Here is a 13,872-nt window from a genome sequence, read left to right as displayed (position 1 = left end):
CTGTAAGTAGTGTATCTAGCAGTGTAAGTCACTGCAGTGAATAAGGTGTGTGGGCTGATGGTAACACTACATTGAGTTCATTGGAAGTTGCTCTGGAGAAAAGTGTCTGATAAATAAATGTAAATGGTCAGACCCTTCTGAGATGCTGCCCTTCACTTCCTGTCCCAAAATGACTCATTTTTACCCCCTTGTCAGTAATGTGATTTGCTGTCAGTCAAACTTTCTTCTGTGGTTTTATTTTGTTTTTGCGGCTCGTACACTTTGTCGGGAGCCCTTAAGCCCCACACGCACCTCTTACCTTCAGCAGGGACCGCGAGCGTGAGTGTGTCACAGACCCCCGGAGCCCGGTCGCCGCGAGGGTCTCTCCGCGTCCCACCCACCAGCCGACCCCAAAGGCGCCTCAAGGCCACCGCTGCTCTCCTCCTGCTCTGGGCCGCTCTTCCGCTCCACTCGTGGATTTCGGAGCTGTGCGGCTCACTGACACACTGACCCATGGTGCGCCAAATTACTAAATTAATTCTGGAAATAATCTGTGGCACAAGAGCGAAAACAAGGCGGCGGCGCCACTGACCAGTCGCACCGTTGCTAAGTGCGCAAACATAAGTGACGGTTGCTAAGTGTGTCAAACATATTGACCTCTGCAGCGTGTATAAACAAATTGTTGGTTGCTGAGCGCACGCACGAACACGCACGCACGAGCCTATACATAAGCCCAGGTGACGGTTGCCATGTGTATCAATCAATGTGTCTGTTGCTGCGTGTGGTATGTAAATGAGACCACCCAGGTGTTCAGTTTGAGATGAAACAGCTGGACGAAAGAAGAGTTTGAACTCAGAACAGCACACCCCCTTGACTGGAGGAAGAAAGTAAATACGAGGATGTTACCTGTGCTCCCCCCCCACGTAAGGCACACGCAACAACAAAACGTCCCAGAAATGAACCGCGACTGCTGGGTTCTGTGGAGAGAGACACTGACCTCAGCACAGACACACACACATTTTCAGAACCACTTGTCCCATACGGGGTCGCGGAGCCTACCCGGCAACACAGGGCGTAAGGCCGGAGGGGGAGGGGACACACCCAGGACGGGACGCCAGTCCGTCACAAGGCACCCCAAGCGGGACTCGAACCCCAGACCCACCGGAGAGCAGGACACGGTCCAACCCACTGCGCGGTCAGAGACGCCACCTTGCAGCACAAAGACCCGGGTTTGAATGCCTCTCGTGCTGAACGTGGTATTTATCCCACAGAGACAGAGTAAAACGTACCCCCTCTCTACGTGCGTACATGGAAAGTGGATAAAAGGCACTACAAAGTCCCGTTGTCACACTGTGCACCGACTGCTCTCTCAGGTGAAGCCACTGCACAGGACAGTCCCTTTGTACACTTCCTTTTACACGCTTCCTACCGCCCCACAGCTGGAGCCCTTGTTTTTGTTTTTAACTTCAACTTTATTAAAATAAAGTTATTAATATCACACAGAGTTAAAAACAGTTGTCGAGAAGTTTACAACTAAACAAATTAACAACAAAACTTACTAAGAGATCATCATCAGAACCGCTTGTCCCATACGGGGTTGCGGGGAGCCAGAGCCTAACCTGGCAACACAGGGCGCAAGGAGGACACACCCAGGACGGGACGCCAGTCCATCGCAAGGAACCCCAAGCGGGACTCGAACCCCAGACCCACCAGAGAGCAGGATCCAGTCCAACCCGCTGTGCTGCTGCGCCGCTGTGCCCCCCTTTACTAAGAGATCATTACATGAAATACATTGTCACAATACAGTAACAAAGTCTCTCTCCAATAACACACATTCAAAACTCATAAAAAAGAGAACAATCCCCTTTCTTGGCTTCAAAATATATGACTGGCCCACATCTTCCACACCAACACACCCATGAAAGGACCATCCCCCAAAAGCAGCCTGACCTGAAACATCATATCACATACATGCATCTCCAAAACATATGAAATACTTCTTCTAGATTACAGTATAAAACACCACCAACCCCCCCAAAACCTGAGATCAAACTAATAAACACAAAACACACATACACATATAATAAGTTATAATCATCAATATCAAAAACCAGTTAAAAGTGCACAATGTAACCAAATAAAAACTAAGGCTACTAAAATTCTGTGAACGAAATACTATACACACAAAATCGACACGTATTAAAAGAATAAATATAAGAAAGAAATATAAATATACAAGGGGGTAAGATACAAAAAGTACAACATATTTTGAAGAGATGCAATTCCATAAAGCAGACGTCCATCTTCAGAACTTCAAGAGCATTCTTCCACGAGGCCTTTCCATCTGTCCTTTGCCTCGTGGTAGCCCCAGGCGATCACATCCCGCTTTATCCTGAACTTCAGTTCAGCTCGGATTTTCAAAAAGACACCATAGGCTCCCATTTTCAACCCCTTTCGGAGAAGGTTAATGCGTGCGTTCCACAATTCTCTCTTTGTCAAAGTCACAATCAACCATATCCTACCAAAGGTTGCTTTGCTTACCTTGGGGGACAGTACCTTTGTAATGTCATCAAAAGTCAACGCCATCTTGCCGTCTAACGCCCCGCACAAGGGCTCGACCAGTGACCAGACTGTCCCGGCATAACCGCAATCCCAGAAAACACGTTTAGTCGTTTCCGCACCTGAACACTGGGGTCGCGGCAGTCGGGACATCCGATCAACCAAAGCCTGTAAAGTTTCTCCATTACGGGCAATCTTTCATGGAGGCACTGCCAGTTGAGATCCTGTAGCCTACTCTCGAGTCCCTTTGGCTGAATTCGGGCCCAAATGTCTTCCCCAAGGCCCAACATCACTCGTGTTCCCCTCCTCTCCAGCAAAGCATTATATAACACTTTACGCTTGAGGAGGCTTCTTGCATCAGTGTCTGCCGGAATGATCTTACTCGATTTCACCATCTGCTTGTAGTGGTCTGGCAGAGACTCGGCCTTGGGTCCAACACTGGACCACGGATTCACCAAATGCCGCAAAGGGAAAGACAGTCAGAGGCGAACGAAATGGCGGTGTGGGTGTTCCAGGGGAGCTGCCAGACGGAAGCAGTGCTGCGCAAAAAAAGGCAATCAAATTTTAAAGGGAAGTCAGGGACCTCCCCCTTCCGCCTCTGCCCTTCCCTAGGTACATCACTTCCCGCCTCACAAACTCATGTTTCCCACCCCATACCAGGCCAAACACGTCTTTTACAAACCCTTTCCGTAAGTTGCGAGGCATGGGGTAGACGTGAGCTAAATAAAGTAAGGTTGGGAGGACATCGACTTTCAAAATCAGCACCTTACCCAGGAAGGACAGGGACCTCGCTTTCCACAGCCCTATATTCCGCCTAGGTATTGCAAGGCGCTCCTCCCAGTTGACCCGGGCAGCTCTTCCCGAAAGAAAACTCACACCCAGCACTCTGAGGGGACCCCTACAGAGCGAGAGACCACCAAAGGTATCTTTTCTCGCTCCCCAGAATCCAAAATACTTTACCTCGTCTTCTCGAGGTTGAGAGCCAAACCCGAGGCCTTCCCGAACATCTGAGTCAGGTGCAGCGCTTGGATGAGTGAGCGGTCGGAGCACGCGAACAAGGCGGTATCGTTCACGTACTGAGCCAACTTAACGGTCTTACCGCCGCCTCCCGGAATGAGCAACCCGTCTATTTCCGGGTGGGCCCGAATTGCTGCCACCAGCGGCTCCACGTAGAAAACGTAGAGAAGGGGAAACAGCGGACACCCCGTCTTATCCCACTCAGCTGGGGCACCCGCTCCCTGAGAGAGCCGTTGATAGAAACTTGGCTTCCAACCCCGTTGTAGAGCGTTCGAACCCACCCCAGGAAAATGGGGCCAAATCCCAGTCTGCCCCAAACGTTAAACGTGAAGTTGTGGTCGACCCGATCGAACACCTTCTCCTGGTCCAGGCTGACCAGCGCTAGGGAGACCCTTCGGTCCTCCGCCCAGGCGATCGCGTCTCTGATAAGATGTAAATTCCAAGCCGCTGACCGCCCTGGAACCCTGCACGTCTGGCCTTTGTGGACCAGGAGCACCATAACCTTCCTCAGATGCTCGGTAAGGATTTTAGCTATTAACTTCGCGTCGACACAGAGCATGGTCAGGGGCCTCCAGTTGCCCAGATCAGCTTTATCACCTTTCTTGTGCAACAGCGACAAAACCCTCGACCTCATGCTCTCAGTTAGCTCACCTCGGGTCAGCACTTCTTCCACAACCTCAAGGAAGACAGGGCCCAGGATGTCCCAGAATGTGGGATAAAATTCTACCAGCAGTCCTTCCAAACCTGGGACTTTCCTCCGGTTCATTCCTGAAAGCACCTCAGACGGTTCCCCTAGAGTGACGGGTGCCTCTAGGCAAGCCCGGGAATCAGCCGGGAGGGTCGCCTGCAAATGCTGTAAAAAAAGGTCCCCTGTGACAAGGTCAGTTTCTCGTGCCTCAAAAAGACTTTTATAAAACTCTGTAGCGACCTCAAGCATCTGGGCTGTATCCTTAACCAGCTCTCCTTGCCTAGTTTGCAAAGAAGTTAAACCCATGTCTTGATGGAATTCTCTCACTTTATTAAAGAAAAAGGAGGAACATTTTTCATCTTATGCCAATTTCCTTATTCGGCTCCTGCAAGGAGAGCACTAGCTTACTGGTCATGTAGTCGCCTCAACCGAACCTTTAGCTCCGCTTCTTTGACATTATTAAATGGCCATAAAGCTTTCCCAACTTTTTCTCCACTCTCCGAATAGCTCTGCGAGATCAAGCTTTCCTACGGACACAATACTGCTTGGTAATAGTCCGCACCTTCGTTTTGGTGGCTTCCCACTAATCCGAAACAGAGCTGCAAAAGGGTTTAAACTCCTGTCACACCTTAAAATGGTCATAAAAAAGATCCCTATACTCCTTCTCCTTCAAGATATGAATATTTAGTTGTACCGCCTCCCAGAACCTCAGCGATTGTCTCTCTCTGTCTCTCTTTCTTAACCCCGGTGTGTGTGTGTGTGTGTGTGTGTGGACATCAGTGTCCCGGTTACCTCGACTACCATGCGCAGGTGGTAACAAAGAGCTTCCTCTGGATCGTCTCCATTTTTATTGGATGTTTCCATTTCCAGCAGCGACTTTATGATTATTGGGTGTCATTTATATGCAAATGTAATTATTCAGAAAGCAAATGAGCACAGGCACACCTGAGTGTGTATGTGTGTGTGTGTGTGTGTGTGTGTGTGTGCGTGTGTGGAAAACCCCCGTGTCCTCACAAAGCGCCATGTGTCACAGCATCACTCATTGCATGCTGACAGTCACTTTCCTGCTGCATTTCCCATGGTAAGAGTAGCTGTTTCACCACGTTCCCAAGACCAGATGGCCTGAACCTCGGCTACACGTGTAAATAGCCTCAGACGCATTGAGGGAGGCTCCGCCCCTTATCTTTTATGCATGTCTCCTATGGGTGATGCACAGCTCCTTTACTGTGGTCTTCACACGAGCAAAGGCTCTCCTATGTGTGGAGGTGAACTGCATGAGTGTGGCTTCAGTACATGAAACGTGGTAAAACACAGATGTACTGTGTTCCTCTCCATACCTGTGAGTAAGACCACTGTGGTACATCACTTTCAAAGGCTGGAACGAGTGTGTGTACATTTGGATCTATCTATGTATCCCAGTTCTGCTTGGTGGTCCTCATTGGACCAGCTGGCCCCTCTTACTTGGACCCTTAGTTGATGGGGGGGAGGGTGGACATTGCCTGCCCTTTCCCACATGTATGCGCATCACTGTGGGAAAGGGTCGCACCTGTGCACAATGAAGGTCTGGTGGGGCCAACGAGGACACACTCCCTCGGACCAGCAGATGGCACAACGCAAACAGATCAATGGAGACGAGAACAATAATAATTGGAGGGTAAACACAGTAAACAGAGGGCAAACACCGCAGCTGTAGCGCACACCTGCACAGTAACACACACAGCCGAGGCTCTGGAAGGTACTTTCATAGAGGTTGCACGCGTGAGTGTGTTTGAATATGGTGTTGTATGAATGACCTGTGTATACATGTACATTTCTGTGACGTTTGGTGGTATCAGGTCAGCAGAGCAATTATGGACAGACAGAGACTGACGTATTTATTATTATGTCTGTTTGCTCTAGAAATGTTTACGATCCGTTCTTGTTATTACCTCTTATTTATGTGACACCTTTTCTCCAAGGAGGATGACTGGCGGCATTGTGGTTGGAGTGGCTGCCTTTGGTTCTGGAGGTTGTTGGTTTGAGCCCTGGCTGTGGTGCTCTTGAGCAAGTTGCTTGCCCTGCAATTTCTCCAGTACTTGTGCCTGTGTACCTAGTGGCATCCCTATGATGGACTGGTGTGCTGTGCACTCAGTGTCTTGGGGTTAGGCTCCTGCTCAGTGTGACCCCCACTTGGGACAAGCAGTTATTGAAGTTGGTTGGCTTTTCTCCAAGGTCATTTATAGCATTTGGTTCATACATTAAACTACATAAATCCATTTACTGTGTGTAGCTGGGTAATTTTTACTGTATCAATTCAGTGTAAGTACCTGAATGGAGGGTGCTACAGCAGGAGGTGGGATTGGAACCTGGATCCTTTAAATACAAGGCAACAGCTGTAACAACTACACCCCCTGAGACTCATAAAAAACAAGGACGTGTCTTGCGCAGAGATCCCTGCTGCTGCACTGTGGGCACCACGGTAAAACCGATAAATCGCTGTATTGGCTCCTGGTTACACTTCGAGAGGATTTTAAAATCCTACTTCTGACCTGTAAATCAGTACATGACATTGGTCCGTCTTACCTTTGTGAGATTATTGGTTCTTATATTGCAAGACGGTGTCTTTGTTCATCGAATGCAGGTTACCTTAAAGTACCTGTGATCAATAAGACCTCAGTAGGAGGGAGTGCCTTTAGCTATAGAGCACCTCAACTGTAGGAATAGTCTACCAGTTACTGTCAGAAATGTCCCGTCAGTCTCAGCCTTTAAATCCAGGCTTAAGACTTACATGTTCACTCTGGCACATCACTAAGCACTGTAATTCTTGTTGGTTGTGCTTTTTCCCTTTCTGTATTAACCTCTCTAATTTCTTTAAGTCATCATTTACTAACAATTTCTCTCTTGCATTGTTTCCCTATAATATGACCTAAAGAAGCTGGACATGATACCAGCACCTCATGTGGACTGAAGCTGATAACCGCCTTCCATGATAAACCAGACATACCTATGTGAAGTGGGACGTCAAGTTAACACTCACCTACAATGTTATTAGTTGTAAATTGACTTAAGTCTATTAATTTAGAATGCCTGGGGGGCAGCATGCCCCACTGGTACTTAGACCCCCCAGAAATTTCCCCCCCCCCCTCCTCTCCCTTGACTTTCAGCTGGGATTTTTTTGTTCCTTTCCTCTATAGCCAGTAGGTAAACTTATAGCTTTAACAACTGCATCAATAATGTTGTAATTCAGTATACAGCCAGCTACGTATATTAGTTTATCCCTTTGTTCAGCGCTGTGTCACTGTGTGAGAAGAGCTGCATAAAAATAAATTGAATTGAACTGAAATTGAATGTTACACATATTACATCTTACAGTGTTACATATTACACACTATCACGTGTTACACTGTAGTTTGTTACATGGTGTTACATACACTGTACATGTGTGAATGGCAAGTCTGACGTGTTCCTCACAGGTACAACAGCAGGCCACCTCACTGGACCCTTGTTTCTCCACATCGGAGTCCCGAAGAGCTGCAGCCACCAGCGGTGCTGGATCTCGAACCAGACGCCAGATCACTGAGCTCTGGGCTCTTGGGCTTGACCGCACCCCTCAGCTGTTTGGAGCTGCTGCACAAAGGACACAGGAGGGCGAGGCTGTTGCGTGTTGCCCTCCCCTCAAAGCCGCACAGGATTTATTACACACTGTACTGCCAACATGCCTTGTTCACCTCTGCAAACGCAACGAGCTGCGCGGCTCCCAGCTTGTTTACTGACGTATTCATTGATGCAGCCCCGTCCGGTTCGATCCCGGAACGCGTCCCGCTCCTGGACCACGGGGCGTCTGGAGACGTGGTCCTTGACAGAAAACCGCACAGGTCAAGGGTAACCGGGGGAGGTCAGGGAAGGGGCTCAGCTGGGGAGTGCGCAGACACCGAATGCGTGCGCTTGGTGGAGAACCTCATGGCGACGCACTAGGAACCCTCAACCAGTTACTGCCGGCTTTGTTCAGGCTGCTGGTCAGATGGATCGCAGACACTGAGGAACACCGGACGTGAGCTGCGAACACTGTGGAAGTGAGTTGAATTGAGTGGCCCCCACTCCTATTCCGCCTCCCTGCTCTTTACTGCCACCTGTTGGTGTGGAGGGTAAACACCGGTGTGTTGGACCTGTGAGCGTTGGTGCAGAAAACACATAAATGTACTTTAAAAGAAATAAATAAACTGGCAACGTTATAAGTGAGTGTAAAAAGGCATATTAATAGTGTTCTGCTCCTGGTTTTATGGGAGTTTTATTTCCTGTCCCGAACAGCCGAAAATCTGTTTAACTCGTTTTTTCTCTGTTGTCTGTTTTGACCTTCCCCGTTCCTCGTCATCCTCAGGCACAGAGGTTCTGCCCCCCCTCCCCCCAGCACCACAGCCTGTATTATATTTCATGCCGAGTCCTCACAGGCCCCTGCCCATTAAATATTCATCATGTGGGGAGAAATTAAACAGCTGAATGGCCTACATGGTCTGACACTTGGACAATAATTACTTTCCTAAACGGGGGGTGAAGTGCTGAGGAGGGGCTGCACTGGGGTGCTGGGGGAGGGAGGGAGGGGGGTCACAACACATCACATCTCCTTGTTGAAACAGCTTTTCCCTGCTGGCCGTGACCTTGGTGTCCGGATGATTGACGGCCCCCGGTCTCCGCCCCCTTCCCTTTGTCTGAGCGCCGAGGTGAGATATCACATGAGTGGTGAGGAAGTGCAAGACACACACAAACACACACACACTCTCCACACCCCCATGACAAACACACCCTACCATCCCTTGACAGAGTGTTAAGGACCCAAACGCCTTGCGTCCAGATGACCCCCAGTCACGCTGTCACCCCCCCCAACAGAATACAAGACAGTCAAGGAAGGGCATGACCCCCAGCCCCACTGCCCAAGCCCGCACATTGCAATCACACACACAAAAGAGTGTGTGCATCGCCCGTCGCCATGGAAACAGTAGCTGCGTTACAAGCACAGTCACCGGTCGCCTGGGCGACACGGTGTAACTTCATCTTTTATTAACGCGGCTGCACGTCCTCTCGGTGTTTCGGCGCAAAGCCCATCTGTGACACAGGCTGGCGACCCCCTCGCGGCAGGTCTTGGGGTCGCGGCTCCAGATGCCACACCGCGTACCGCCACAGGAGTCGGTTTGGGGTTCGACCAGCTGCCGACCTCATGTACATCCGTATTCTTTTCCTTCATTCTTCTCACTGACAGTGTGAGGTTTGTACACTTCTGGCCACTGACTTACACATCCATACCTTCAGCAGGGTCATTTTTACTCTATCAGTTCAAGCACAGGGCCTTGAACTATGAGATGGGATTGGAACCTGCTCCTTCTGTGATCAGGCAGAAGCTCTAACCATCACACCCCCTGCTGTGGTATCATCACTCTATTGTATTGAACCATATTGTTAAGAACCACCTGTGAGGTCAGGGTGCTGGTGGTCCAGAGCCTATCCAGGAGGCACAGGGTGGGATGCCGGTGTATTGTAGGAGTCTCTCACACACACACACACACACACACACACACACACACACACACACACACACACACACACTCCATTTATTGAAAGCATAGGGGTACAGTGCAGATGAACATGATAAACATGATGAAGACAGATTGTGGAAATACATTGGCTGCTACTGTGAAATCAGGTTTCTTTTGTGGGGGAGCGAGGGAAACCCGGCCTGTGGAACGTCTTCCTGTCCAGCAGCTGGGAGGTGCGTGGAGGGAAGCCCCCCCATCCCACACCCCCCCTCCATTTGATCGCCATGGTGACGGGCAGCTGGCTCCATTATCTGCCCTGCCCCCCCTCCAGCTAATTACGGCCAATGATTGCTCAGCACCAGGCGGGGCCACGACACCTGCCTGCTCCCCCGCACTGGGACACCTCCATCTGGGCCACGTGGACCGGTGTGTGTGTGTGTGTGTGTACTGAAGGTGGACCAGCATGGAAAATCTCATTAAGGAAATGTGGTACAGCGGGGGTGGGTGGACTGAGCAGGTGGTCCTGCTTCGGGGGGCTTCAGGAGCGGGGGAGGGGTGGTACAGTTACAGGACTGCGCTCGTCAGTCAAAGTGTGTGTGAGGAAGTACAGTCTGCGCATCTGGGGTATTAACTGTAATCTCATTATTACTGTTTATTCTTTTATCAGAAACAACTTGCAGTGCGACGTTTCTGCACTGAGCTGCTTACCCTCGTCTACCACATCAGTGTCAGTTCCTCAATCGAGGGCACTGCAGAAGGGGGCGGGATTCGAACCCAAGAGCTTCAGGTGCTCTGAGCAGTTTGCTGCCTGCTGCCCCGGCAGTGATTCAGCCAAACTCGTTCAATAGCCCCATATTACTGTGTACCGTGGTATTCTGTATATTCCAAAACAGCCGTGTAGTCTGAAGGTCACAGGTTCGAAGGACACAGTAAATGTTACCCTGCTGTATAACATACACGTACAGAGTAGAAATATAACTCAGTGTAAGGAGTTCAACTCTTTCGAGGACAGTGTGAGATACATAAATCGATGTAAATAATGATGCGACAGGAAATTGGTGTGTCTGGCTCTGTCGCCCTGAGGGTGCGGGGGGGAGGAGGCCCCCGCCAGCTGGATTCCTGCCCCACCCCCCAGCGCAGAGCACATTTACTTATTTATTTACTTCTCTAATTACCTGTGCTTAGCAGCCCGCCTTGTGAAGAGCTCGCAGTGCAGCTGGGGCTGCCGGAGCGCAAGTCTTATTACCCACAATGCACTTCTGCCGACTTTTCAAGACCCCCGCTGGGCGCACGTCATCGTTCCTCATCATTCCTCCAAAGCACTAACAGGGCGAAGCAGCGCCGCTGCCTACACTGCTCCCAGAATGCACCAGTCTGCGGGAGCCCGGAGGAGCGATGTGTCGCGTGGGAGTGGGGTCGGGGGGGGGCAGCACACGGAGCGGCGCCGTTCTTGGACTCCCACGTTTCTGGGCCCAGTTCCACTGTCTGGTGTCTGAGCTTCGAAACGTTTACATGTCAAAGTGTCCGGGCAATCTGGGGGGTGTCGGGGGCGGGGCCAGAGGACGGAGCAGAACACACGCGTGCACCGGGGCGGGGAGACGGGAGGCGGAGAACTCCGTGTCGGTGTCGTGCGAACCCACGGAGGTCACGCGTGCAGAAGAACGCGACACACTGCCCAGCACAGGTTCAGCACGGAGTACAGCAGGAGAGCGACGGGGGGAAGACGCAGACTGAGGACTGATGGCATCGAGGAGCAGGTCGAAGGTCAGCACGGTGTGTGCGTGCAGGTGTGTATCGTGAGCGCTCCATGGGCGGAGCCTATGGAACGACAGCAAATAGATGCAGCGTTGGGGCGGTGGGGGCAGGGAAGGGACGGCTCCTGGGAGAGCGCTCACGCACCACACGCATCTCACACGACCTGCTGCAGCTGCAGTGTGATGAGTCAGTGTTGAACCAAGGAGCTGCTGACGCAGACAGGTCCCAGGTCGGGACTAAAAATCATAGAGCGCGATGAACGCAGGCAACGTGGCTTAATAAATAAAGTAAAAAGAGAGTAAATAAATACATACAGGCCGTCACCAAGGATGTGTCTCCTGCCAAGAAACACAACAAGGTGTGTGAAAGCTGAACCTTCATCGCCAGCACTGAACACACAGCTCGTGGGGACTGGTGGCACCACATTCATTGTATGTGTGTGTGATTCTGGGATTCTGGGATAGGCTCCGGACCCCGGCGACCCAGACCAGGACCAGCGGTTACTGAAAACGGATCAACTGATGTTTACTGATCCCACAGACAATATGAATGATGTCACTCTCGAGGAAGTGTTTACACACACACACACACACACTCACGCACAGACAGAGGCCCCCCCCTACCTCTTTCCTCCCTCCCCGACGGACCCCCGACCAGCACGCTTTGGCCATATGGGAAACAAATCCCTGGCTAATCGGTTCGAATCCCACTTCCTGCTGCACTGCGGTACCGTGGCGTTGATCAAGGCACTGATATGAACCGAGAGAATAGAGTAAAAATCACCCTGCTCGGTAAAATGGGTAAATCAGTGTAAGTCAGTGACCCAGGGGGGAAGGAGTTACGTGAACGAATGAAAGTGGATGGCGGTGCATTACAGGAAATATTAATAAGTGTGTGCGTGTGTGTGAGATAAGCGCTGCGGGCAGGAAGCGGTAAATCGCGTCCTCACTGCCACTTTTCCCACGACGTCACAGTGACACGTGGCGCCCACGTCAGCGGTGTGAGGGTGATGGGGGGGGGGGAAGGTCCTCTCAAAGCCGCAAGCAGCAGAAACCTCTCATTAGACCCGCAGCGGAGGGGCGTGACGTCGCACTGCAGCTTATGAATAATAAGCTGTGACGTAACCACTGCGGCTGCGCAGTGACGCGGCCGTGACGCGCGCTCTCGACCGGGGACCTTTAATCGTCCGCTGCGGCAGCGCGCCCGGCAGCCAGTGGAGGGACGGAGCGGGGCGCCGGGGGGGGGGACAGAGAGAGACGCCCCCATTCCCGTTCACATTTTAGTATATATGTATTTATTTATTTATATATGTCTATGCACATGTATGTATATTTATGTAAATGTATGTAAATGTAGATGTATATTCTATAGATACGGACACTGTTATTACTGGTACCGCTGTGTGTATGAATGTTCATTTCGGCTGTGCGAGCGCGCGCTCTAGCTCTCTCTCCGCGACCCCGATCGGTATCGATCAGCGGCCCCCGATCGATGGGTGATTTCGGCTTCGCCTCCCTGCGCTGCTCCCCCTCCTCCTCATCATCATCATCATCTTCCTCATCCTCCACATCCTCCTCCTCCTCCTCCTCATCAGCCGCCTTCAAATTCAGGAGCTGCGCGCGTCCGTCCCCCGGCGCGTCCCCGCCGCTGCCCCCCTTCCCCCGGCGGACCATGCAGGATGAGCTGCTGCGGCGGGCAGTGAGGAGCGCGCGGCAGCAGAGCCCCCCCGAGCAGAAGCCCCCGCCGGTCGGAGACGGAGCCCCGCAGCGCGCCCCCCCGCCGGACGGGAGCGCGCGTCAGCCCCCGCCCCAGGGTGAGAGGCGGCGGCGGCGGCAGCGGCAGCAGCAGCAGCACCAGCAGCAGCAGCAGCAGCAGCAACAGCAGTTCGCCGTCGGCGGCCCCGTGCGGCTCGACCCCGCGGCCCCCGAGGACGCGGCCACTCTGTCGCCGTCGCCGTCGCCGTCGCCGTCGCGCTCTCCCGCCGTGAGCCCGAGTCAAGTAGCGGTTCCGATGGAGCCGCCCGTCGGGGCCGGATTCCCTCCGCTCCCGAACGCGGACGCGCACGTGCACGCGCACGGCCCGGCGTCGCCTCCTTCGCTGCCCGTGTTCGGGACCCCGTGGTCGGTGCAGACCAGTCCGCCCCCGCCGCCGGTGTCCGGCTGCGGGTCCGAGCCCGACGGGAGCGCGCTCTACCCGGGGCTGCCCTGCTCCTCGTCCTCGTCCTCGTCCTCGTCCTCTTCCTGCTGCTCCGGCTCGTCCGCGAGCCCGGCCTTCTTCCAGAGCTTCCCCGCCGTGCCCGGCTTCGGGGGCCCCTTCTCCCCGCAGCCGCAGCAGAGCCGCAGGTCCCCGGTGAGCGCGCACGCACAG

General features: G+C 52.4%; 2 protein-coding genes across 3 annotated transcripts in view; both read left to right on the top strand.

Annotated features, from left to right (window-relative positions):
- Positions 1-12,730: 12,730 nt before the first annotated feature.
- LOC114911233 (probable serine/threonine-protein kinase DDB_G0281745) lies at positions 12,731-13,497 on the top strand (the record flags this gene model as incomplete). Its single annotated transcript, XM_029254529.1, has 1 exon — positions 12,731-13,497. A coding segment is annotated over exon 1 (582 nt), but the record flags the coding sequence as incomplete, so codon positions are not given.
- The window catches only part of cpeb2 (cytoplasmic polyadenylation element binding protein 2), a 20,069-nt gene continuing 19,666 nt past the window's right edge, over positions 13,470-13,872 (top strand). For both annotated transcript variants that reach the window (XM_029254775.1, XM_018733163.2), the window contains exon 1: positions 13,470-13,872. This exon is cut by the window's right edge and continues 75 nt beyond it. In XM_029254775.1, the coding sequence (XP_029110608.1) occupies positions 13,516-13,872 (357 nt within the window). In that variant the 5' untranslated portion in view covers positions 13,470-13,515.

This window comes from Scleropages formosus, chromosome 9 (assembly GCF_900964775.1).
Source record: "Scleropages formosus chromosome 9, fSclFor1.1, whole genome shotgun sequence".
NCBI classification, from domain to species: Eukaryota; Metazoa; Chordata; class Actinopteri; order Osteoglossiformes; family Osteoglossidae; genus Scleropages; species Scleropages formosus.
Note: the sequence above shows the minus strand (reverse complement) of the source record. Positions and strands in the feature narration are given on the sequence as shown.